The sequence below is a fragment of the Colias eurytheme genome, chromosome 7 (genome assembly GCF_061535395.1).
Source record: "Colias eurytheme isolate Ceu_HAF_F1 chromosome 7, ilColEury1 Martin Lab GWU primary, whole genome shotgun sequence".
NCBI classification, from domain to species: domain Eukaryota; kingdom Metazoa; phylum Arthropoda; class Insecta; order Lepidoptera; family Pieridae; genus Colias; species Colias eurytheme.
The window spans coordinates 7,933,649-7,958,716 of NC_142986.1; the positions used below are offsets into that span (position 1 = coordinate 7,933,649).

General features: G+C 32.0%; 1 protein-coding gene across 1 annotated transcript; it reads left to right on the plus strand.

The window, feature by feature from the left end:
• The first annotated feature begins 1,741 nt into the window (after window positions 1-1,741).
• Window positions 1,742-24,417, plus strand: Ork1 (open rectifier K[+] channel 1). The gene is made up of 6 exons (XM_090103555.1): window positions 1,742-2,176; window positions 19,537-19,716; window positions 20,203-20,324; window positions 21,341-21,581; window positions 21,942-22,204; window positions 22,424-24,417. The coding sequence occupies exons 1-6, from the start codon at window positions 2,032-2,034 to the stop codon at window positions 24,338-24,340; spliced, it is 2,868 nt and encodes a 955-aa protein (XP_089959681.1). The 5' UTR covers window positions 1,742-2,031; the 3' UTR covers window positions 24,341-24,417.
• The last annotated feature ends 651 nt before the right edge of the window (window positions 24,418-25,068 follow it).

Consider the following 25,068-nt stretch of genomic DNA (forward strand, 5'->3'; position numbering starts at 1 on the left):
TTTATTCTTCAACATTTTATGAGTATGTTTTTTCCGTATTAGGGAAGATAACATTACCATTTAGTTTTATAAAGTATCTTTATAGTTTATATTATTATATGAATTGGTAAATAATATCGCAATATCCTTAAACAAAGTACCGATTGCAAACACATAAAGATACGAAGTTGTGAAATGGTAGTGAGAAATAAGTTATTACAATTATTTATGCAAGTCGTAATAAAATTGTTTACAATATTTATATACGCGTTATTTATTTCAATGTACACCTTACACTTTTAGTAGGGTCAAATAAAGAAATCAAGTTTGTTCAATTTATGGTAATGTTGAACTTGTACAAACATATTTTTGTTCACAGATTTCAGTGTTCACACTATACTTTACAATTGGAGATAAAACAATAATTTTATATGCATTTTTTTACAGTTAAATAGTTAATTCAAACAAACAAAAAATCCTAGAATTTCATAATACGAAATCCAAAATTGTCATGTCTGTTTGTTCATTCACTGGGAAACACGGCAATTGGTTTGAACAATTATAATTTATTATGGTTTAGGGCGTAATAAAACCATTTTGTGACTCATTATTACGTGTCGTAGTACGCGTAGCCTTTTGGAAACACGTAAATGAGGGCTTGAGTTGAATTGTTAATTCCTCACAATTTAAATCATTATAAATTTCAGATTCTTATATCTCGTCAAATCTTATATATTTTAAGTATCTCATTTTAAAATGTTATTTATATAAGTAGATATTTAGGTAAGTATTTGCTTCAATTAGGTAATTGGGTACCTACCTAACTACATTTTTCAGGTATTTTCACATAATTTTTTTTATCCCATTCGTTTCATTTGGCAAAACAATGCCTAGCTACTCTATTAAAGTACTTATAATTGACATGGTAGGTATTATAATAAATTGCAGTAGATATCAAAATTTAAAGAAAGCATATTTTTTTTGTAATTTAACCCGTACATAAGACGTATTAGTAAGTAGGTATCTAACTATCTACTAGTTTATGTTTATATCGATAGATATTCTGTGGCTACTATAATGCGTTTTGAATTTAAATCGATTATTTATTACTGCTTCAATTACAAACGCTTAGTCATATCGTGAAGATCACTATCAAAAATATTATAACAAGACTAGATGCAATGCAATGCGCGCACTCGACAATCCATAATCGCGTTTTGGGAATACATAGCTACCTAATTGAATATTTTTAATTATTTATTTTAGTTATTACTTTTTTGGATGATCATTGCGAAAGTTAAAGACTAGCAAATCAAAGCATGTAATTTTCAAATATTTCAATCTTTATTTACACTTTTCCATTAAATACTTAGTTACTCATGTTTTTATCATTCGGTTCATATAAATAGTAACAAGCTTAATGAATTAATTGCTCTTAATTACGTCAAACGATGTTAAAACATTTTGGAAGTATTCACTTTCACATTAATGATGTAACGCTGCGAGACGACCATTATCAGGCCCAGAATCCTTTTAATCTTCCGTCGTAAACGGAAATCTTTCGTTGGTACGCGTTAGTTTTATAATTACGCTCACCTATACATGTATAATGCTGGCAATAACCTTACATATTATCCTTTACGACGAGTTAATGCGACTTGCCAGTCAAACATTTAGATCTGTCCGTATAAAAAAAGGAAGCGTCCGCCGCCGCGATTTGAAAGCGCGCGCGCCGGTAAAATCATTCAGTCGCATCGACCGCTTTAGTCGAACGTCGTGCAATTAAAAGTGACATCGATTTTCCTAATCGAATAATGGATTACGATCGATCTGAGTGTGCCCGCGTTCAATGATCACTCCGGTATCATGTGCTACGAAACGGCCTACGTCCAAAATGAGAGCGCTAATTTTACGGACACGAAAAATTTGAACTTACGAATGCATTATATTTTATTTGCGAGGACGATGTGGACAACTTGTATTCTGTGATTATCGTGTGTAACGCTCGTTCAAAACTGTGATTTATAGGATTTAAAATTAAAACTAGTCAAGATGATGTCCAAAAAGCAACTCGCGTGCATGTTAGCACTCCATATAGTGTATTTGCTGGTCGGAGCGAGTATATTTTATCACATAGAAAGCCCCTTGGAGCTGGCTCAAAGAGCCGAAGAAAAACTGGAAAGACTTGAGATCCAAAGTAAGTTGCAAATAGAAATAATATACAGGAAGTGTGACCCGCTGCAGCTGCTATAAAAATTATAATACATCCTTTTAATTTCTATATTTTCAAGTTCATGCATAATCAAACATACAATTTTTACTTATTTAGTATCCGCTGTAGAGACTAAAAACGAATATATTAAGACAAGATTCGATGACTTTTTGAAATGGTTGTTTTATACAAATTGTTATGGTATGCTATGCTGTAGCCTTGTAATCAGATAAGTGAATAAATGCAGTTCCTAATACACACTACAAGTGGAGAAAGAGTTGGCGAATATTTAATTTTAATTAAACCGCACTGCGCAAAGTTACAGCAAAAGATAGTGGATACTGTAAATATTTTCATATAGGTACATAATCACAGTAGGTGCTCTATCATACAAACTGACTAATTTAAAAATGTATCGATACGTATTTATATAAATTATACAGATATTCTGTAAATTATTTACTTAATTTGTTTAGTAATTGTTTATTAATTGATTATTATTATTAGACCACAATAGAACTAAGAATGAACTAAGAATCAATTAGCTGTTCACGTATTTCATTTTCAATATAGGTACGATATATTTCAGTTACATAAGTTCATCAATCCAACAATAAACTAACTTCGTCTAAACTGAAATGAGTTAAAAGAAAATACAAAAAATAACAATAAATACGTCATAAAAAATATTATTTCGAATAAAAATTAAATTATTATTTTTATTTATGTGTATTAAAATCGAATTAAAAAATGTTGTGGTGCAATGTTTGTCACGAATTAATTGAAGTTCATCCAAATTGAGAAATATATTAAATTCTAATAAGAATAATATTTTACCGTATTTTGAACCAACGTTCACTAATTTGATGTTATTTTTAAATTTCCAATACAACTGGAACAAATAGTAAGTTGAATTAATTTTATCTTATAAAATGACTAGATATTACATATATATTTTTATTACTTAATTATATATAATAAATATTATCTAGTGGCTCTACTATTTAATCGGCTCTTATACTTCAGTTGCGTATACTTTATCAATCCACTTAAAGGACTGTCGACATAGTGATGCAACTCGACTGCACTCAATAACAATTAATAGTTCTAGTATCAATAGCAATGTTTAACAAACAAAAACAAGATTAAACTAATAAACATTGCCTCTGTCTAAAATGAAATTTTACAGATATTTACTTAACATTTTTTTATATACCTACTTAAATAATACTTTCAATTCTATATACTAAGGTAATAGTTTGACACCTTATATAATGCAGTATTTTATTATTAAAAATGAATTCTACATATAGGGACACAGATAAAGCCAAACTAAATAGTACCTACCTCCCTATATTATATATTTTTGTTTTGTGTCATGTTCTTTAATGATTATTTCTTTTGGTTAGGGAGCCAGGTGCAAATTTGGTTAACTATTTCCTCTCAAGAGATAATTCGTCAGACGCATGAGAGTATAGTATTATAAAGCCTCGTGAACGTCAGCTGGCGCTCGGTTGGGGGGGTGAGCGGTTGTAGCCTCCCACGCACATAGGAAAAAAAATACATTCATTCATTCATTTCCTCTCAGCTAAAAATTTGTCAAATTGTAGCTAACCCAATATCTCAACGAAAAAAAATAGTCAGCTGGTTACAACATGGTGTATTATACGTCAGCTGGTGTCTCGAACATGAAAGTTAAATTTAAAGAAAAATTTATTTTCCGTTATTTCCTCTCAAACAAAAATTTACCTGATGATAGCTTATATGTAACTGTGGATAAATATATATGTCAGCTGGCTGTATCTTGGTGGAAAAACCGTCAGCTGATACGGGAGGCTACAACCGCTCTTCCCCCCAACCGAGCTCCAGCTGACGTTCACGAGGCTTCATAATACTATACTTTGATGCATTTTACTAATTACCGCTTGAGAGGAACTTGGTCATAAAATCTGCTGCTGGCTCCCGGACCATTATTATGCAATATAATATGGCTTATCATTCTACACATGTGGTTATCGTTATAGTAGAAAATCTTTCAATATTTACTCTATGAATTTAAATCAAATCTAAATATTCTTAAGAAAATACTAATGTACTTCATTTTCTGCTATTTAAAGCTAAAAATAATGCTATGATTTAATTAGCCTTATTATTATAAGTAACCACTCTACAACTAGGTATATTTATTCTCTATATTATGTTTAATATCTAATAATCTAAACAAAAGAAATCAATTGACCTCCAATATCTTCACATTGATCTTCATTTCTCGGACAAAACTCTTCACTCATGATTCCAATGCATTGTTATACTTTTCCACGGCCGTCAATAAAAAAAAACATATAAGCGTAAACACTTACAGGCAATGAGAAAATAGACTTAGACAATTATAGATACAATCTAGGCTCTTTAAGGTCAATCCGTATCGAAGAATGCTTAGGATCATTACACGTGGTTAAATCAAAACATAATCTTAATATATATAAATCTCGTGTCACAATGTTTGTCCTCAATGGACTCCTAAACCACTTAACCGATAATAATAAAATTCGCACACCATGTGCAGTTCGATCCAACTTGAGAGATATGATAGTTTAAACATGAAGGTACCACGGGCGAAGCCGGGGCGGACCGCTAGTTGGCGGTTGGAAATTCCTTAAATCCCTTGGTATTGGTAAATCCTCTCATAATTCCATATCGTCAAGCGTAAATTTGGATGGCCTGAATACGCATTTCTCATCTCATGTGCAAAACTTCGATGCTGATGTTAAAAAGCGAACCTTACATAAAATTTCCACAAATCCTAATCCTACACATCCTCCGTTCATTTTTAATCAATTTTCTGATTGTGATGTTAAGAAGAACGTACTATCTATAACTTCTAAAGCAGTTGGCAGTGACTGCATTAGCCGTAATATGATCATCCCAATCCTTGATATCATTCTTCCTGTAATAACTCATATCCTAAATTTCTCCGTTAGTTCACATACATTTCCCAGTGCATGGAAAAATGCACACATTATTCCTCTTCCAAAACTTTCAAAACCTGCCTCGTTTTCCGACTATCGACCTATTTCCATCCTTCCTTTCCTTTCTAAAGTCCTGGAGCGCTTAGTGCAACAGCAGTTAAGTGCCTTCCTTAATAAATATGATCTTTTGAATCCTTTCCAATCCGGCTTCCGTCCCGGTCATAGCACGGTTACTGCTCTTGTTAAAGTCACTGACGACATTCGCTTACACATGGATCAGAAACAACTAACGTTGCTAACATCTCTGGATTTTAGTAATGCGTTTAATACAGTTGACCATGACATCCTTCTTAGCATGTTACGTTCTCTTAACATATCTCCAACAGATATTGATTGGTTTCGTAGTTATCTACAGGGACGTCAGCAACGCATCCAAGTCGATAATTCTCTTTCTTCTTGGGCTAATGTTACTGCTGGTGTTCCACAAGGTGGTGTGCTTTCCCCTCTTCTTTTTAGTATATTTATAAATTCTATATCCCTAAACATCACTTCTCTCTATCATATGTATGCAGACGACTTTCAAATTTATTGCCACGCAGAGATCAATGATTTGCCGAATGCTGTGACAACAATGAACAATGACATTTCCACTATTGTTAGATGGAGTTTTAATCATGGCTTAAACGTGAATCCTAATAAGACACAAATTATTGTTTGTGGTACGAAATATTTCGTATCCAGGATAGATTGGACTTCACTGCCGAAAGTAGTAGTTGATGGCGTTGCAATACCATATAGCAACGAAATTAAGTGCTTAGGAATTTGGATAGATTCATGCCTAACTTGGAGTTATCAAATAAAGGAAGTGCGTAAAAAGGTTTTCGCTGCTGCTAGTTCCATTCGCCGGCTACGCAACTTTCTGCCGATACCAACTAAAATTGCGCTCGTTCAAACACTCCTTTTACCTATAATAGATTATGCCGACGCGTGCTATCCTGACCTCTATGAATACCACCTTGACTGCCTTGAGCGCCTTCAAAATTTTTGCATAAGATTTGTGTTTGGCTTGCGCAAATACGATCATGTCTCCGAATTTCGTACTAAGCTCAAATGGCTTCCCATTCGTCTTCGCCGAAATACTCATATCCTTCACCTCCTGTACTGTGTTCTGTTTGATCCGAAAACACCGCAATATTTAAAAGAGAGATTTGAGTTCCTTGTGTCTAATATCCACCCGATTCGATCATCAAACAAGTCTCGTCTGGTCGTACCGGGTCATGTAAATCATATATATAATTCTTCCTTTACTGTGCGTGCCATCAGACTATGGAACGATCTACCATTAGACATAAGAGAAGCTCAATCTCTACTCACATTCAAAACACTGCTGAAGCGATTTTACCTGTCCAAGTAATGAATTTAGATCTACCTGTTTAGTGTTAAATATCTTTGTATTGATGCTGTCTCCGTATGTGTCTGCTTTTCGACTAGTAAATAGCTCATTTCTTTCTGTATGTATGTATATGTATGTGTATGTACGTATATGTATATTTATGTGTATGTATGTATATGTATATTTATGTGTATGTATGTATGTTTATGTTTGTATGTGTATGTATATATGTATATGTTTGTATGTGTATGTATTTGTATGTATATAATATGGATATATGTGTATTTTATTTATGTGCTCTAAACTATAAACGCACCTCTTGCCCATTAACTTTTACTTCCACTGTTTCTCCTTGACCACCAGGTTGTCTGGAAGAGATCGCTGTCTTAGCGATAAGACCGCCTGTTGTGCTCAACTGTGTCTCTTTCTTTTATACATTTGATTTTGTAATTTTTATGTCCTAGTGCACAATAAAGTATTTTTGTTTGTTTGTTTGTTGTTGTTTGTTTGTTTGTTTGTTTGTTTGTTTGTTTGTTTGTTGTTGGCATATATAAATATTTTCTTTATTGAAATAAATTGAATCGCGTTTAATACTTTTTAAGGTATCGCTTTTAATGCGATATTTTTTTGTTGTATCCTAATTTTAAGCTTTTATATTACTCCAGTCAGTCTAGACATTCAATTCACAATAATTCCAAAAGTTATCAAACTTCGGTCAAGTGAATGGTACATTGGGACGACAATAAATCCCATTTTGCAACCTTGTCCGCAGTCCGGAACTGCAATTAAATTATTTTTTGCTGTATGGTCCTGAAAAAAATTCCAAAAGTTCTGCAAACTTGGGGAAGTTTTCGATATAATATTTCATATCACGTATTAAATTTGCAACCAATCTCAGTGTACGGAACATCTTTTAATATTGAATATTAATGTTTTTTTTTTTATTAAACTGAATGAGGTTGCAAATTTGTAAATGCACCAGAATAGATGTTTTCGAAGTTTGCAACCAAGTTCCAAAACTTTTGTAATTATTCCGAGACCACCTTACTCGAAAAAATGACCACGAATTAAAAATAATTATAAATAAACATGTTCCGGTCAACGAAAAAGGTTGCAAATTTATACAACCGTTCGGTATATATTTCCGATATCTGTGTTAAGTTTGCAGAACTTTTGGAATTTTTTTCATGACCATACAGCAAAAAATAATTTAATTGCAATTTTAACAATGTTCCGTACACTTAGATTGATTGCAAATTTAATACGTGATATGAAATATTATATCGAAAACTTCCCCAAGTTTGCAGAACTTTTGGAATTTTTTTCACGACCATACAGCAAAAAAATAATTTAATTGCAATTTTAACAATGTTCCGGACTGCGGACAAGGTTGCAAAATGAGATTTATTGTCGTCCCAATGTACCATTTACTTGACCGAAGTTTGAAAACTTTTGGAATTATTGTTAAATTCTCGATTTTCAATGTCGATTCTGACTGATCTATATAGAGTAAACTATTTTTCTCAATTTTTGAATTACTAAAGTTTTGTTTTGGTTGCGAAAATATGAAAATATTTTCAGACGTGTAGGACGTAGCAGATAGGCATAATAATAATTTTTTAAATTTATTGGGGTTTTATGTCCTTCTGAAATGGAAAATACAATTTTACACTGTTTCCTTCAGTTTGTTTGTAATTTTTCATATTATTCATAAAGGTCATAATTTAAAAATATAATGTAGAGCTAAAGGAAATAATAAAGAACAATTAAAGTTTAAATGATACGTAAACAGCACGTTAACTGCCACTAATAAAATTTCATAAACAGTGAAATGAAACGCTGTTTATTCTTTTGGAGTTTTGTTTTGATATTCATATTTTATGCATTATATTTTCATTCAGAATGTATTACGTATTGTATATGTTTTCAGTTTTCACTCCTATGTCGCACCTATTTCTTGCTAACCAAACGTTAGTTAAAATGTTTGAATAGTAGTAGGTATAGAAGATATAATTTAAAATCGTACAAAGTTTTCTTTTAAAAACGAATGTCCTTTTCATTTCATTAAGTCGCTTAAAAGCCAAAAATGTGTAATAGGTAGGTACTACCATAGACAAATTTATTAGTCCATGCTACTACTACGTTTTACAGCATCAGACACTATAATATTATAATATGTATTGCAATCTATCATCATTAAATACAATGATTACAGATTATATTTTTAGACACATAATACACGGGTTTCATTGTACGTCAGATTTCAGCAAACAAATCCAATAAAACTGATTATTTATCCATAAGGTATTTACTAAGAAAGATACTATCTCTAAAGTCAATGTTAATCAGGACTCAACAAATATAAAGTGTGTTAGTTATTAATTTATACAAAATAAACTGATTACTGATCACATTCCTACCAATTACCATGTCAGCCAAAGTTTACTACAAATATATTCTAGATGATAGATCACAAGCATACCTGAATACCCTATGCAATTTAAATGAAAAATTTAAGCTCTGGCGATCTGACATATTTTTAAGAAAAACATCTGGGGCTGTATGACTTCTTATTTCCAGACAGTTTACGCCGTAAATTGAGCTGACTGGCAAATTCATATTATCATCACAATGCAGTTCAATTCACGGCGTAAACTGTCTGGAAATAAGAGGCCATAATACGGCTCCAGTCTTACTAAAAATCTAAAACTCACATGCTCAAGCCATATAAGCTAATCACTACCTCAATATAATATAACTAATTAAGAATGAAAAGAACATAATATTTAGACATTAAGGAACATATTCTGTATTCCTCGAAACAAAAGCTTATCTTTACAGTAATAAAATTTAACGCGAGCGGAATAAAGGGGATCGTTCACATAATTATTGTCGTTTATAATAATTATTCTACTCCTTATAAGCATTCCAACGAACGTCACTCTTTGTTTATTTATATACAAGTATATTTACTACTCCGTGAAGAAAATAGAAATTTTAAAAATGATGTCGTTTCACTTTTTAATTTGTAACTTCTACATAATGTTATTAATTCCTTTAACTATATTTTGAGCTAATTAACCAATTATAAGGTTGCATTATTTAAACGTTATATGATAAATAATAAACTATATGTTTTCAAATTTAAATTAGGTATACCTACGATAAATTTAAAATTATTTATATGTGTAATTTTAATCTTCAATAAAATCAAATAAGTATTATATTCGTAAAATATGTCTGCTATGATGATTTCGAAGCATAAGTAAGATAGGTAATGGTATCCTTATATATAAATTATGAATAAATCATGACCACGACCATCCCTAACATCAGTTATTCACAGAGGAATATAACAACATGGAAATATTCTACAATTTCATAAGTTTACGGAAAAGTATTGAATTGTCAGCGAACCTTTATTTCCTATACAATAAACAAGTAACGATGAGTATTTGGATGTAATATTATTATGAAAGAAATACTGTAAATTGCTTCTTGATCATTAAAAAACAACTAACAATTAGAATAAATTTGCATTGATTTCTCATCGGTATAACTTGCGAAGTGTATAATCATATTTTTCATCATTATTCACTGCGAGCGTATTGTTTTTTGATTGAAATGGTATAATTTTATAGAGTTTTTTATATACCCCTTTTTGGACTTGACTTCAAGCTGTACTTGCACACAGCTTCTCTCCCGAAGCCTTACAAAATATTAATTAACAAAAATGACCAATGGTGCGTCAAAAATATAAAAATAAGAGGCTTATTCCATACTTACGACATTTATTCATTTAGATGCTAAAACTTAATAAGATACTCTTTTAAATTACAAAGCAAGTTCTATATGTTCCTATGATTGATTGTATTATCTCTGGTACTAATATAGTGTTGATTGGTAGTTAATTGTGGACATTCAATGCAAATACGGAACCAGTTTAACTGTTAAGGTAAACAAATAAGCAATTCTCAACTATCCTATCAAAAAGATTTATATCTGAGTTTGTCGACTTTTATTGAAACAACGTGAATAAAAAACGCATCTATCGGATCTTTTACTCTCCTAGACTAATAAATACGCATTTGTTTTTCATCTACATCCTTAAGCTAATCGTGAGAACATCAGGAAAATTGCCTTATTTTCATTTTCGCAAAGCGAAGGACTGCTTATACGCGGAAATTTCTAGAAAACATTAACATTCTAGAGATGTCTCTTCATATATATTAAGGAAAACTGTGAGGACATGGGACGTAGTTCGGCGACTTCTGAATGTTTGATCGATTGAGGAAGGGATCCCCTTTGCTCTGATGCGTCTATTGTCACGTAAATACCGTGATTCGATTTACAATTAATATGCAATAGGTATAGTTTAAAAATCCGAAAGAATGACTTCTCGTTCTGTTATGTGAACTACTATTATTGCCTGATATCACGAATCGTGAAGTGAAAACCAAGCAATAAAAAATGAGAAAATTTTGGAGTAAAAATAACAAAAGAATTGAATATTATAAAAAAATATAATGTATTTGTTGGTAGTTAATAGGATATTTGATAAAGGTAAATATAAAAGTTGCCGGTATAATTATTGAATGATACCAATGACCAAACCGAACTCCAATTGAATAAGACTCATTAAAATGGAATAAATGATATTAATAGACTGAAAATGATGACACTTTAATGACCAAAAAAAAAACCAAATGTTAAATGTAGTTAATTAGTGGTATATTATTTCAACTTCATTCTGTGGTGGGTCAGTAACCGACGATAGAGATAGTTTATTGAGCGCTTTTCCGACGTTGGTACCTATAAGTTTGTGTCTGGTATTAATGTATGTACAGATAGGAGATTTTTTTTAATTAAATTATCAACATCTTAGTTTAAAATCACAAGTAGATAAGAGTATTTAATTAGTTATTGTCCAAAAAATGCTTATGGGAAATTATAGGGTCTATTTAGATACCTACCTTTTTAACATATTTGAAGATAGGACAGTTGCATGATACGATATGCACAGTCCTACATAAAAAAAATATACTTTTCTCTAATTTCATTGCATTTTCAATAAACGATACTAAAAATTATGTATACAGTACATCGGAACTTTTATACACAGTGCAAACAGCGCCGTCCTCCAAGCGACTTCGTGATTTGAAAATTAGGTGTTTAATTAGACTCGCAGTGGCATTAGATTTATTTGTAATATTCATGTTAACAAATAAATATTTTTCCCGTCACGATATCGTCGGTTTAAATACTACTTCCGACAAATAAGTTTTATAATTGCACCTGTCACTATTGTATCTTTAATAATGCAGTTAATTTAAAGGAATAAAACAATTTATGTACAAATATTTCATGTCAACACCATTTTCACAATTGTTACGACTGCGTACCGGTTTCTTTAAAATTACAAGACCAATTTTGAACTCTACACAATACAATTCCCCACATAATATTATATTATTATACGATATTTGAAAAATAAAAAAATATGTTTCGAATTCAGAACCTCAAGTAAGAAGTGTAAGTAGAGTCGTGTCATCCTTAAAATCGATGATATTTTACGTATGAAATTGATTTTATTAAAACACTAGCGGTCCGCCTCGGCTTCGCCCGTGGTTTACGTTTTCTCTACATAAGAACTATCCTCGTACTTCAAGGAATTTATAAAAAAAGAATTTACGAAATCACAGCCAATCTCGAGTTTTGTCCTTAGCAACACATTTGGCGATTCATTTTTATTAAATAGAAGATTTTATCTGTTAAAAAAATTTACATTTCACTTACACGAAGTATCTTTCATGTCTCATAAACACGCAAAGGTACGTGACGTACCGCACTTGCTAATTTTAAATACCTACAGCTACCTACAAATACATCGTATGGCTTGCAAATAAAGTTCATACAGTTGACAAATTGTACGACAATATATTCTAAAGGGCTTATACCTTTGGTTAGGTAAATCGTCGAATAAGTGAACAACATCTTGGAGAAAATTTTGCGAAACGTGTTGATTTTTGACCACTTTTCAGAAAACACAAGATAACAAAGTTTAATGAAAAAGACAAACTTTTGTTCCAATAGATAAGCTTTTGTTATTTAATTCACGATTACTATTTCCTTTCTATATGAATAAGTTAAGTTAGTCCTGAAAAATATTGTTATCCTAAAGTCATACAGCATACTTGAACGTTAATAAATTCGCAAAAATATATCATTCGTAGTGTTCTTATGAAAATTAAAAAAAACTGTTTTAACAGGAGGTTATATTTTTGTCTTATATTAAAAAAATGCCATTTGTCCATGAATATAAAGCGCATATACATCAGAAAAGTGCTCTATAAGCCATAGGTTACTCACCCACAATCAAAACATCCTTCATACTGATCTTGACAGTGACTCCGACCTTCAGCATCATAATAGATCGATTCAATCGATTACCGTAAATCGATTTTATGTACATTTAATGATAATCAGTTGACAATGCGCCACTCCTCCCTTTCAAGTTGAACTATTGAATAGGTTGCGTTTGATATGAAAAAACCACTAATGATTTCCGTGACCGCAAGTAAACCTACTGTCTTTATTGCGTATAGTGCATGGAATATTAATATATTGTAGAATAGAGATTCTACATAATACTTTTTCCAAAGGGAAATAATATGGCGTAAGGTTTAAAATTCAAGTGAAGCTTTTACGAAACTTTGAATTCTTAGGTGACATTTTTTTTCATGTGCCTAGTCATAATCAAGAGGTTTAGTTTTCTCACTGTAAATGTAATGGGGCATTTATAATTAACTTATATATGTTTAAATTATAATATTATACGATTATCTTCACTGGTTTGCATCAAATAAATTGGCTGTTAATTCAGGCATCACTCAATCATTTACATAAGTAAATGAGATTTAACGAGAATTATCATGATAAATCACATTGATTTATCGATTCATATTACAAAGGAATCAATTTGTAGAACTTATATAGTTAAGCGAAAATATTTACAGGATCTATGCATGTTACTTACTATAAGTATATAGTATGTAGGTCAGTTTTTAAACTTTGCACGGACAAAACCAGATATATTATTTTGTTTTTTAATCATATAAGGATTATATAAAAAATGAGAATCATATCTAATAATTTTCAGCTTTTTATTAGATATGCCCATAAAAGAAAATAAAAGGAAGATCGTGATTCGAGAAGCGGATTCCATCTATCCTTGGTACCACTGGCCACGACCGCTATGTCAAGAGTGACACGAAAAAGAAAAAGGAAAGAAAAGTATAATAAATGTAGTCCAAGAGATTGATAGAAAAGCAACTTATCACTTTCGATTTTCTGTTCGTTCATATTATTTTTATATAATTTTATTTCAAACGTTACAAAGGGGCAATATTTCAGTTAACTTAACAAGACTGTATTTAGAAAAATCCACAATAATGTTAAGAATGTATGTACCAAAGATCGGTACCTAACGTTTATTTATAATCGATTGAACTATCTCATTTATCGATTACCTCGAGTAAATTTGCTAAGCGGCTGACAGCAGGATACAAACACCATATACAGTCAAAGTTATGGTAATGAATTGTCGACTTGTCGGCAGCGGTAATGCCATCGATACTAACTGTACTATTTACGTCCAATTAAAAGCGTGTACGAGCATAAAATATAGACAAAACAATGTTTAGTTCAAGAACTATCTACTCATTAGTAAGTACAAGGAGTTTTTTTTATAAATTAAAAAAGTGATTGCTCGTATGATGGGTCGTATCGATACTTTACTATTTTATAAGCAAAGACGTGGCTTGCATTCAGCCACGTCGGTACACATGCTTTTAGGTACAAATATTATAAACTGCATTTTTACTGGTTAGGGAGCCAGAAGCAGATTTTATGACCAAGTTCCTCTCAAGCGGTAATTAGTAAAATGCATCAGAGTATAGTATTATAAAGCCTCGTGAACGTCAGCTGGAGCTCGGTTGGGGGGATGAGCGGCTGTAGCCTCCCACGCACGTAGGAAAAAAAAATACATGCATTCATTTCCTCTCAGCTAAAAATTTGTCAAATTGTAGCTAACCCAATATCTCAACGAAAAAAAATAATCAGCTGGTTACAGCATGGTGTATTATACGTCAGCTGGTGGCTCGAACATGAAAAAAAAAATATTATTTTCCGTGATTTCCTCTCAAACAAAAATTTACCTGATGATAGCTTATATGTAACTGTGGATAAATATATAAGTCAGCTGGCTGTATCTTGGTGGAAAAACCGTCAGCTGATACTTTGAAACTTATTACATAGGAGTTAGACAGAAGCATCTATTGCCAATTTATATGCATCAGCTGACTAGATTTTCCTCAACTTATTGCTAGCTGATTCTTTTATTTATCGCATCAATATATTTTTAACACTCTCACTCACAAATTTTCATCTGAGAGGAAATGACGATATCTTTATGGAGTTTCTTGCCGGTTCTTCTCCATAGATACTGCTTTCCGAATCGGTGGTAAATTTAAAGAATGTAATGACGATTCAAAAGTGCTTCTGGAAGAAGTCTAATTGAATAAATAAATGTTTGAGTTTGAGTTTGAGTTTAATTATTCGACATTACGCTTCAATATAAGAGTTGAGTTGAAATAAACATTCAGTATCAATATTTTTGAAACGAATAAGTATATGTAATCAAATAATTTTATATATTTAAATAATTAAATAATCAATTAGCAATAAATGAACTAGTTACTCGATAAATAATATTTATTATATAAACTTGATAAAAAATTATAATGAGATTTATTCGTTTTCGCTCTGACAACCCTCCATGGGTTTTTATCTTCCATATATTCCTTAATGCTGTAATAGGCTCTCTGAACTCATACGTTTTTTACATAATTTTTAAATTTAGCACTACTAAACTCTTTAATACTATGAGGAATTCTGTTGTAAAAAAGTATACCTTGGCCCATAAATTAATTTTTAACTTTAGCTAACCGGTAAAATGGCATTTCAATTTTATTTCTGTTCCTTGTGCCATAACGGTGTCTTATCTCCTACTCTTGTGTGTAAGTCTGCGTTTTTGTGTACATATAAAATATTATTAAATATATACTGTGATGGTACAGTGAGGATACCAGTATTCTTAAAGAGATCTCTTAGTGAGTCCCTAGCACGTAAATTATAATATATAGAGCGTATGGCTCTTTTCTGTAATATAAATATAGTTTCTATATCTGCAGCCCTGCCCCATAGCAGAATTCCATAGGACATAATGCTATGAAAGTAGCTAAAATAAACCAATCTAGCCATGTCTTCATCGGTGAGATGCCTTATTCTTCGAACTGCATATGCAGCTGAACTAAGCTTAGCAGCGGTGGTGGCAACATGGGCCCCCCATTGTAGCTTCTCATCTAGTGTCAAACCAATCACAAGAAAAACAGTGGAATCCACAGGGTATAATACCTCCCCGTTTAAAATAATATCCCTTTTCACCTTTTTTACATTTGGAAGGATAAATTCTACACAATTTGTTTTTTTTTTTTGCATTTAATAATAAATTATTAGCAGTGAACCAATTGGATATGCGTAAAAGAGCAGAGTTTATTATATTGTTTTTTTTATCGAGTAACTAGTTCATTTATTGCTAATTGATTATTTAATTATTTAAATATATAAAATTATTTGATTAAGTACATACTTATTCGTTTCAAAAATATTGATACTGAATGTTTATTTCAACTCAACTCTTATATTGAAGCGTAATGTCGAATAATTAAAGATATCGTCATTTCCTCTCAGATGAAAATTTGTGAGTGAGAGTGTTAAAAATATATTGATGCGATAAATAAAAGAATCAGCTAGCAATAAGTTGAGGAAAATCTAGTCAGCTGATGCATATAAATTGGCAATAGATGCTTCTGTCTAACTCCTATGTAATAAGTTTCAAAGTATCAGCTGACGGTTTTTCCACCAAGATACAGCCAGCTGACTTATATATTTATCCACAGTTACATATAAGCTATCATCAGGTAAATTTTTGTTTGAGAGGAAATCACGGAAAATAATATTTTTTTTTTCATGTTCGAGCCACCAGCTGACGTATAATACACCATGCTGTAACCAGCTGATTTTTTTTTTTCGTTGAGATATTGGGTTAGCTACAATTTGACAAATTTTTAGCTGAGAGGAAATGAATGAATGTATTTTTTTTTCCTACGTGCGTGGGAGGCTACAACCGCTCACCCCCCCAACCGAGCGCCAGCTGACGTTCACGAGGCTTTATAATACTATACTCTGATGCTTCTGACGAATTATCTCTTGAGAGGAAATAATGAACCCAATTTGCACCTGGCTCCCTAACTATACCTAAAAATGTTATCGTCTATTATGCTGCTGTTGTATTAATTTAAGTTTTTTAGCATAGATTAGGTAAGTAGGTAAGTAAAACGTAAATTTTTCAAAAAATAAAAATGCACCTTATCATTTTTTCGTAATTTTTAACCCGTTAAACACGTATTCACTAGTGTATATTCTATCATGAAAATGGATGTCTGCATTTAATTTGTCTGAAAAACTTTTGTTATCATAGGTAAATGTATATTTTTCAAGTATAGTCTCACTATGTATTTGGTTTGATTTTTTGGTTTGCTCATTTCCATTATCGACATTTGTTTATCAAAGTATCGATAAGTCTAGTCGATAATTAATACAAAGGATGTAAGTTAATAAGTTTTGCAGGACGTCAACGTAAAGTCAGATTGAAATAATTTCTCGTAAACGTTAAGAATAATTGTTATAACTCCAAAGTTGTAGTGGCATAAAGCTACGTAAAAATTAATAAATGCGATTTTTTGACGCCTCCAATACGTTTCTAATTTAATGGTAACGCCATTACAAGGTGGTATGTGGTATCTTGAGAATAACTGTCAGTGTCATAGGGACCATGCTTCGCCGTGTCGAGTATAAAGGAAAAATCGTTTACAATAGGTACCAGTAGCTGATGCTCAATAGAGGATATCTGCTAAAATATAGAAATCGAAACATGGGAATACAAAAACCCATCGAATGAATTATTTATTATAACATAACATACAGTGCATACAAACAATCTTTAATCAGCCTTTTTGATGTCATCACGATTCAAACCATTTCTGGGTACAGTGTTACCTTACCAGTAGTAAACATACCAAACTTTTATCGCAATTTACTCTCACATTTTGTGACAATACTGGCAATAATGTCACAATAATGGTGAAGTAAGAAAAAGTTAATTACCTAATCAGTGTTGAGCCGAGCAGAAAACTGTCCAATACAAAAAGTCCTGCACCTAATTATTGAAATAGACCACTCTTTATCTATAAGTACAGTTTTTGCATGACTTTTCAATTACACGGTCACTAATGAGATTGTCGTGAGACAATCAATTAAAATTATGAAACAATGTCGCCAATCGCCAACTCAAACATATAATTATTTATTTACACTTAAGACTAATTTAAAATTAAATAGAATGAAATCGACTCTACAGATTAATCATTACTAACCAACAGTTACAAACAAAATAAAATAATTTAATATAATAGCATCATATAATAACATCGATAAATAAAGCATTTGTTGACCTCTGCTCTATCAATGTTTTTAATGTAGGTACATAATCTTTAAATCTCTAATTTCAGATTGGCTCAAGATGAAGTGTTTATCTTAATTGTCACGTGATAAAGATGCGTCTTCACTATCATCACTACATAGTATAAAACAAAGTCGCTTTCCCTGTCCCTATGTCCCTATGTCCGTATGTCCCTTTGTACGCTTAAATCTTTGAAACTACGCAACGGATTTTGATGCGGTTTTTTTTTAATAGATAGAGTGATTCAAGAGGAAGGTTTATATGTATAATAAGATCCATTAAGTAGTGGAGAAGTACTGTTATTTTTGAGGTTTCTAATGTGATGTCGTAAAAAATTACATTTATTCCGCTTACATTGCAAACGCAGGCTGAACCCTACGAGTTTTATCAAAATAATGTACTAAGTATTATACACATTGAAAAGGTCTACAGAAAAGTCCGCGATGGTATATGTCTATCTCTTATGGATAACCCACAATAACTTTTTTTTGTCATTTACTTTTTACGACAAATAATGGCTAATTTTCGAAGCGATTTTAACCAATACAGCATTAATCCTTAACCAATTAAATACCATGGATACATTGTTCATTTAATATAGATCTATATGGCCCTTTACACCGTATGATTTAAGTGAATATTTTCGAAGATATTACAGATTTAAAAATTGCAGGGTAGCGTTTGCGGCCGCCCGGCTATGTATTTTATACCCGTGCGATGCCGGAGGCCGGAGCGGGCCGCTATATTTTTATACCTATACAACGTTCACAATTTTTCTGTAGTGTATTTAGTATCAGCATTGCACCCGTGCGAAGCCGGGGCGGGTCGCTAGTTATAATATATTATGTATTATGTATGTTTAACATTCAACTGCCAACAATATAATAACTTTTATTTCAATATAAACATCGTTTATCTCTCATGTTCCTAAGGCGCTGAACCTAATCCTTCGAATTGCTCTTTTAATTATAAATGATTAAGATTAGAACAGATTATGTATAATTAGGTATTTCTGTCACGTAGTAACACCGGTTTTTCTAAACACAATATACCTCTAATAACACTGAGAATATATTTCGGGAAAAACTTGAATGAGAATGCCTAATTGATGGCGACAATTTTTACAATGATATTTGGCAGATTTACAATCAAATGCTTTATAAATGAGAAATTTTTAAAGATCAGAAGAAATAGAGAAGGTACCTTTGGACTGTAGACATATAAACCCAAAAGAGTAGAAGAAATTCGATTGCGCCAAAATATCTCAGATAATTTGTAATCACTTATTTCAATAAATACAGAGCTCTCATAACTCATTTATAATTTTATTTCTCAATTTCAGATCTCCTTTACGAAAACTACATTCCAAACGATCCTCACAAGCAAGACAGTATCCTGCGCAAACTTTCTGACTATTGTGGCAAATCCATGTATAACTTCACTACAGAGGATGAGGAACCTCCGTATAAGTGGGACTTCTATCATTCGTTTTTCTTCTCTTACACCGTCGTTAGTACTATAGGTAAGGTACACAATTGCAATGTTTATCTATTAAATAATATCAGTTTTATAACCTCACTCAATTTAGATAGAGGGTCTGTCGGTATGTGAATTAGGGAGTTGTGAGGCAATTCGGAATTCGGTTGTGAGTAAAGGTTATTCGGAGACAATGTTGTTGTAGAAAAATTATATTCAATCTATTTTGTTTTGTTTTAATTTAAATAAGCTTTCGCTCTTGCTGCGGGCTACAATGTTATCTTGCCAGTATTTTTCCCAATGTGGAAAAGTGATGGCACAGTAGACAACCTATGAAGATTTGTCATTTCTCCACACTGGAGTTGTTTTTAATAATTTATTATTAACTGAAGCAAATCAGTAACAGTCTAAAGAAAATTTACTCGAGATATTATGACGACGTGACATTGTAAAAATTGGTATTAGGTAATAACATTAAAAAATAAAATGTATCAAGTAAATATGTAATTAATTTAAAAACTGTACATTTCAGGATATGGTAACTTAGCTCCAACTACCCATTTATCAAGAATACTGATGATATTCTATGGATTATTTGGCATCCCCATCAACGGTATCTTGCTTGCCAATCTTGGTGAATACTTTGGTCTACAGGTAAGACATTTTATCTTAGATTACCTCTTTTAATGTGAAAACCTATGTGTTTTACATTCGTATACCCTAGCTGTGCACGCAATCTCTGCATTGATAAATTGCATTGCAATGGACTATTGAAAAGCAATTTTAAATGTTTTCTGAGACTGCTATGTCCAAAGTAAATGGCGAATTTAATATTGGACAAAGCGATATTGAATACTATTACGTCAGCTGTAAATTACTTTGACTCATTTAAAATAGTGTTTCATTAACATATTGCTTATTACTACTCAAAGTGAACAAATAAATATCCGCAGAGATTGGAATGTAACAGCATATTTTAATCTTATTGTATCTTGAAAATTCCAAGAATACCGACAGAAATTATATTTGAATAACGCCAATCAATAATTTCATAGATATTTATCCTCATTTAAATAGTAATTACTGTTTATTGAAATGATTGACGGAAAATTATAGAAGCCTGCGGGCAACCAGAAACAAAAGGATGAAACAAAGACCTTTGATTTCCATTTGTAGCTTCAGATAAACTTTATTTTTAGACTAAAAGAAATATTGCTTCTAAAATCTAAAAGAAATATTGCTCAGAATGAACAATTGATATTAATGCTTAAATAATTTACAGACAAATATAAAACTATTGACGGTAATATTTTACTAGTAGGATAGTAGCCCGAGGACTTAATGTTAATCGAGATATTCCTTAGGATTAATACCCAAAAGATCATTATTATTAAGGTATAATACCAAAAACATTATCGATCTATATTCATAAAATATTAAAATATCATATTATATACACCCTAATATTATAAAGTCGATTTTTGTACCTGTAGGTAATGAATAAACTACCATCACTACAATGTTACGATTTTTAAATTATTTTACCGTTAAAAAGTTACATCTTTTCCGACTAACTTTTATCTCTTGTCACACCAGACGAAACCGGGTAATTAGCCAGTACTAAACTTTTTATTTATCAAATTATTTTATTCCTAACCTTTTTTTTTCAGCTAATATCTGTGTACCGCAAGTACAAAAAGCGCAATGAAAAGCGAGCAGACAAGCTCGACTACTTCTTCATGAACCTCGGCATGCTTGGTCAGATATTCCTATACCTGGTCCCGGGGTTTCTCTTCTTTATATTCTTGCCAGCTTGTATCTTTGTTGTTTTTGAGGGCTGGGACTTCGTAGCGGGGGTTTATTATGCCTTTGTTACGTTAACTACTATTGGTTTTGGTGATTTGGTTGCTGGTACGTATTTGATAATTTGTTGTTTATTTTGTATATTTCCATTGAGTTTATGTTTATAGTGGAATATTCAGTTTCAAATGGAAACAAATTGAAATACAATGTTAACTTAATATATGTTTGAGATGTTGTAAAGTATTATCCACAGGTAGTGATCATTTGACCACGATTTTCTAAAAAAAATCATTAGTTTGGAAACTGTTGTTGTTTATTTCCGTATGTAATAAAACACGTTGGTAAAAGCAATAAGTTTATTCATTTCAAGATAACATTAATAAATTATTACTTTCATTCAAATAAAAAAAATATTGATATACTTCTCAAAATAACTTAAGTACTTACCTAATTTTATTTCGATTTCAGGTACCGTCAACAATGGCTTCAAATATGGCTATTTCCTTACCTACCAGATATTTCTTATTGTTTGGATCACCTTTGGCCTCGGTTACATAGTGATGTTACTCGGATTTATCACAAGCGGTATGAGATCAGAAAGAGTTCACAGATTGGAGCAAAAATTCGCTTGCCAATTGAAAACTACGCAAAGTAAAATTCTGCAAGGATTCACAAGAGATATAGCGATAATAAGGAAGATAATAAATGAAGCTAATTTAATAAAATTGAAGGTAAGTTGGTATTATATTCAAAATATTATGTTAATAATATCGACATGAATTTACCTTATTGTTATTATTCAAGTAAAATTACAAAAACTGCTACTGGTTTAAAAACTAAGCGATACTCTGTTTAAAATTATTTTTGTGATATATCTGAAAATTACACTTATACAACCCATATATTTTTTAATAAACATAAAAATAATAATAAACATCTTTATCTTTCAGCCTGTTTACGTTGAATCGAAACCACACATTCATCGCAGTGTAAGTTGTCCCATTTTAACTTACGACGTTGAACCAAGAGGACCAATTGTAAAAAGGAAAAGAGCCAATTCAGAAAATATTTACCTTACTGCGAAAGATATGTTAAGGATTCAATCAGATACTGATCTACTTGGTATTGATAAAGAAAAAACATTCACAGCGTCAGCCATTGTAAAACCAGCCGAATTATTAGCTAGAGTAGTTAATGTATTGGGTGGATTCAACCAAGTACAAGAAAATAGAGGTATCAATATATTTGACGATGAACAGATTTTAGCAAGTGAAAAACCTCCAGTATTTAGTATAGGAAATGACATATTAAATTCTAAGAGAACACGTGCTTTAAGTGTAGCCGTACCTAATTATAGAAAAGAATCTGTATCCAAGTTCAATCACGATTACACTTGGACTAATGGTGATACAGCTGAAAAGTATAGAAAAGAAGCAAATATACGCAGTGGAAAATTATCACTCCCTACAACAATACAACCCGCTGAAGACATGCAACCGAAGAGCTTGTTCGCGAGACTATTTAGAAAACCAAGTTCTGGCGAGAGTCCAGCCGAATATATAAAGAACACAATGAGAGGCAGGGTTAGTGCAGCTCAAGTATCTACGGATAATTCTAAAGATAGTCAGAAATCGTCGAATATATTCCCACTTTCCTACGGCCTTAGTGACGAAGAAAGGAACGACCTAGATAAGTACACAGATAAAACAAAACGGGGCCGACATAGTATTTTCCCGACATTTGATTTCTCAGAGGACGAAGATACAGCAACAAGAACATCATATCAACAGAGACCAAAACGACACAGCATATTCCCGACCTTCAACTTTAGTGAAGATGAAAACGAAGAAGCAAACCGTTATAAAGAAAAAACGAAACGTGGAAGACATAGCATATTCCCCACTTTTGATTTCAGTGCACATACTAGTAACGATGAAGATACAATGGATGAAGATGAAATTGAAAGATACCAAAATCGCACCCGCAGAGGACGCACAAGCTTATTCCCAACATTTGGCAAATCAAAGAAAAACGACGAAGAAAATCTCCCAGAAAGTTCAGACGAATTGGTCAATTATAAGGAAAAAACGAAACACGGACGTAGCAGTCTATTCCCATCGTTTGGCAAAAGTCGTAAAATTAGCTCTCCCGAAGAATGTACTAGTGATTTAGAAAGTAGTATTAGGCAATATCAGAACCAGACAAAACGTGGCCGTAAAAGTTGTTTCGCCGGTGACGCATCCAGTTATATGGGCAATCAGTTCGCGAGTGATTTAGAGAATTATAGAAATAGAACAAAACGAGGTCGCCCAAGTTTGTTCGACCCGGACGTGAACATTTCAACGTTACCAGAAAATGAGCAAGTTGAAGTATTAGAAAATACAAGTGTGGCTGATTTGTTACGTGCTTTGGCTGTTTTGGAAACGGCAAACGCACAAAGTACAGTCGAACCATTGGGTGATCCTAGACGTCGTGGTTCACTCCGACCTGATCATAACCTTCCTTCAATTCCAAATAGGGATTTGGAAGAACAAATTGGACCAAGACGTAGACGAGTTAGTGCAAGACTTGCGGCACCACAATTTACGCCTACATTAGCTACTGTGGTAGCAGGAGCTGAATTGCAAATAACAGCAGCTTCCCAAAGAGAGAATAGGATGTCTATGTTAACGCATCCACCTCCACCGTATAGTGAAACTGAGGATTATCAGCCTAGAGCTAGGAGATATTCGCCAGCCCCTAGTGAATCTAGGTCTGGTCCTATACCTAGAATGTACTCAAGAAGCCGCAAAGAAAGTCACGAGGAACCTTCTAGACGCGGCAGTCTAACGGATATTGTGATCGATACTAATAAAGATAAAACATAGTGCCTTATAGACTTATGATTATGTTAAGTATTTATTCTTAATTAAAAGCCGTCCATGGTTCGCCAGTCATTCCTATTTAATGCTTGTAAGATAGAAATGCCAATCGCTATTGAGATTGTAGGTACTTATGAAATTGTTAAGAAATAAGTGAATATTGAAGTTTATTTTAAGTAAAATTCCGTTTAATTAAGGACTATTTTTGCAGTGCAATGTCTTGATGTTATTTTCAGCTTGTTTCTATTTTTTAAATTATAAACTCAACCTAACTAATTGGTCGCTTTGAGATTAACCAAATACGACAGTAATTTATGTTCAGTTTCGAAATCCAATATTCTAATAATATGTTGGAAACTGATCAATATGTAAAGCTTGCAATAACACTAGTTAATTTAGGGCCGATTTTTCAATGCTTGGATAAAACTTATCCGTCCAATAAAGTATTACACGATCATATTAAAATGTCACGTAAACTGTCAAATACGGGCAATTAGAATATGTTTTTAAAATGGGAGTTTTATACATTATTGAACGAATAAGTTTTATCCAAGCATTGAAAAATCGGCCCTTAAGCAAGTAAATAGCCAAAGGAGATTAGCTTCTAAAGCAAATAAGTACACGACATTTGTCATTATTTTTAATTATTTTCATTAAGCTAAAATGTGATCATTAAAGGGTTGTATGACGTCCTCATTAAGTCTTCCATTAGTTTCTAATCATTCCAATATTTT

What these genes read in the sequence shown, in the direction of transcription:
- Ork1 (XM_090103555.1), top strand. Translation starts at nt 2,032, where the DNA reads ATGATGTCCAAAAAGCAACTCGCGTGCATGTTAGCACTCCATATAGTG. An exon ending in GGAAAGACTTGAGATCCAAA is followed by an intron (nt 2,177 to 19,536) that starts GTAAGTTGCAAA and finishes TCTCAATTTCAG; the next exon opens with ATCTCCTTTACGAAAACTAC. An exon ending in TTTTGGTGATTTGGTTGCTG is followed by an intron (nt 21,582 to 21,941) that starts GTACGTATTTGA and finishes TTTCGATTTCAG; the next exon opens with GTACCGTCAACAATGGCTTC.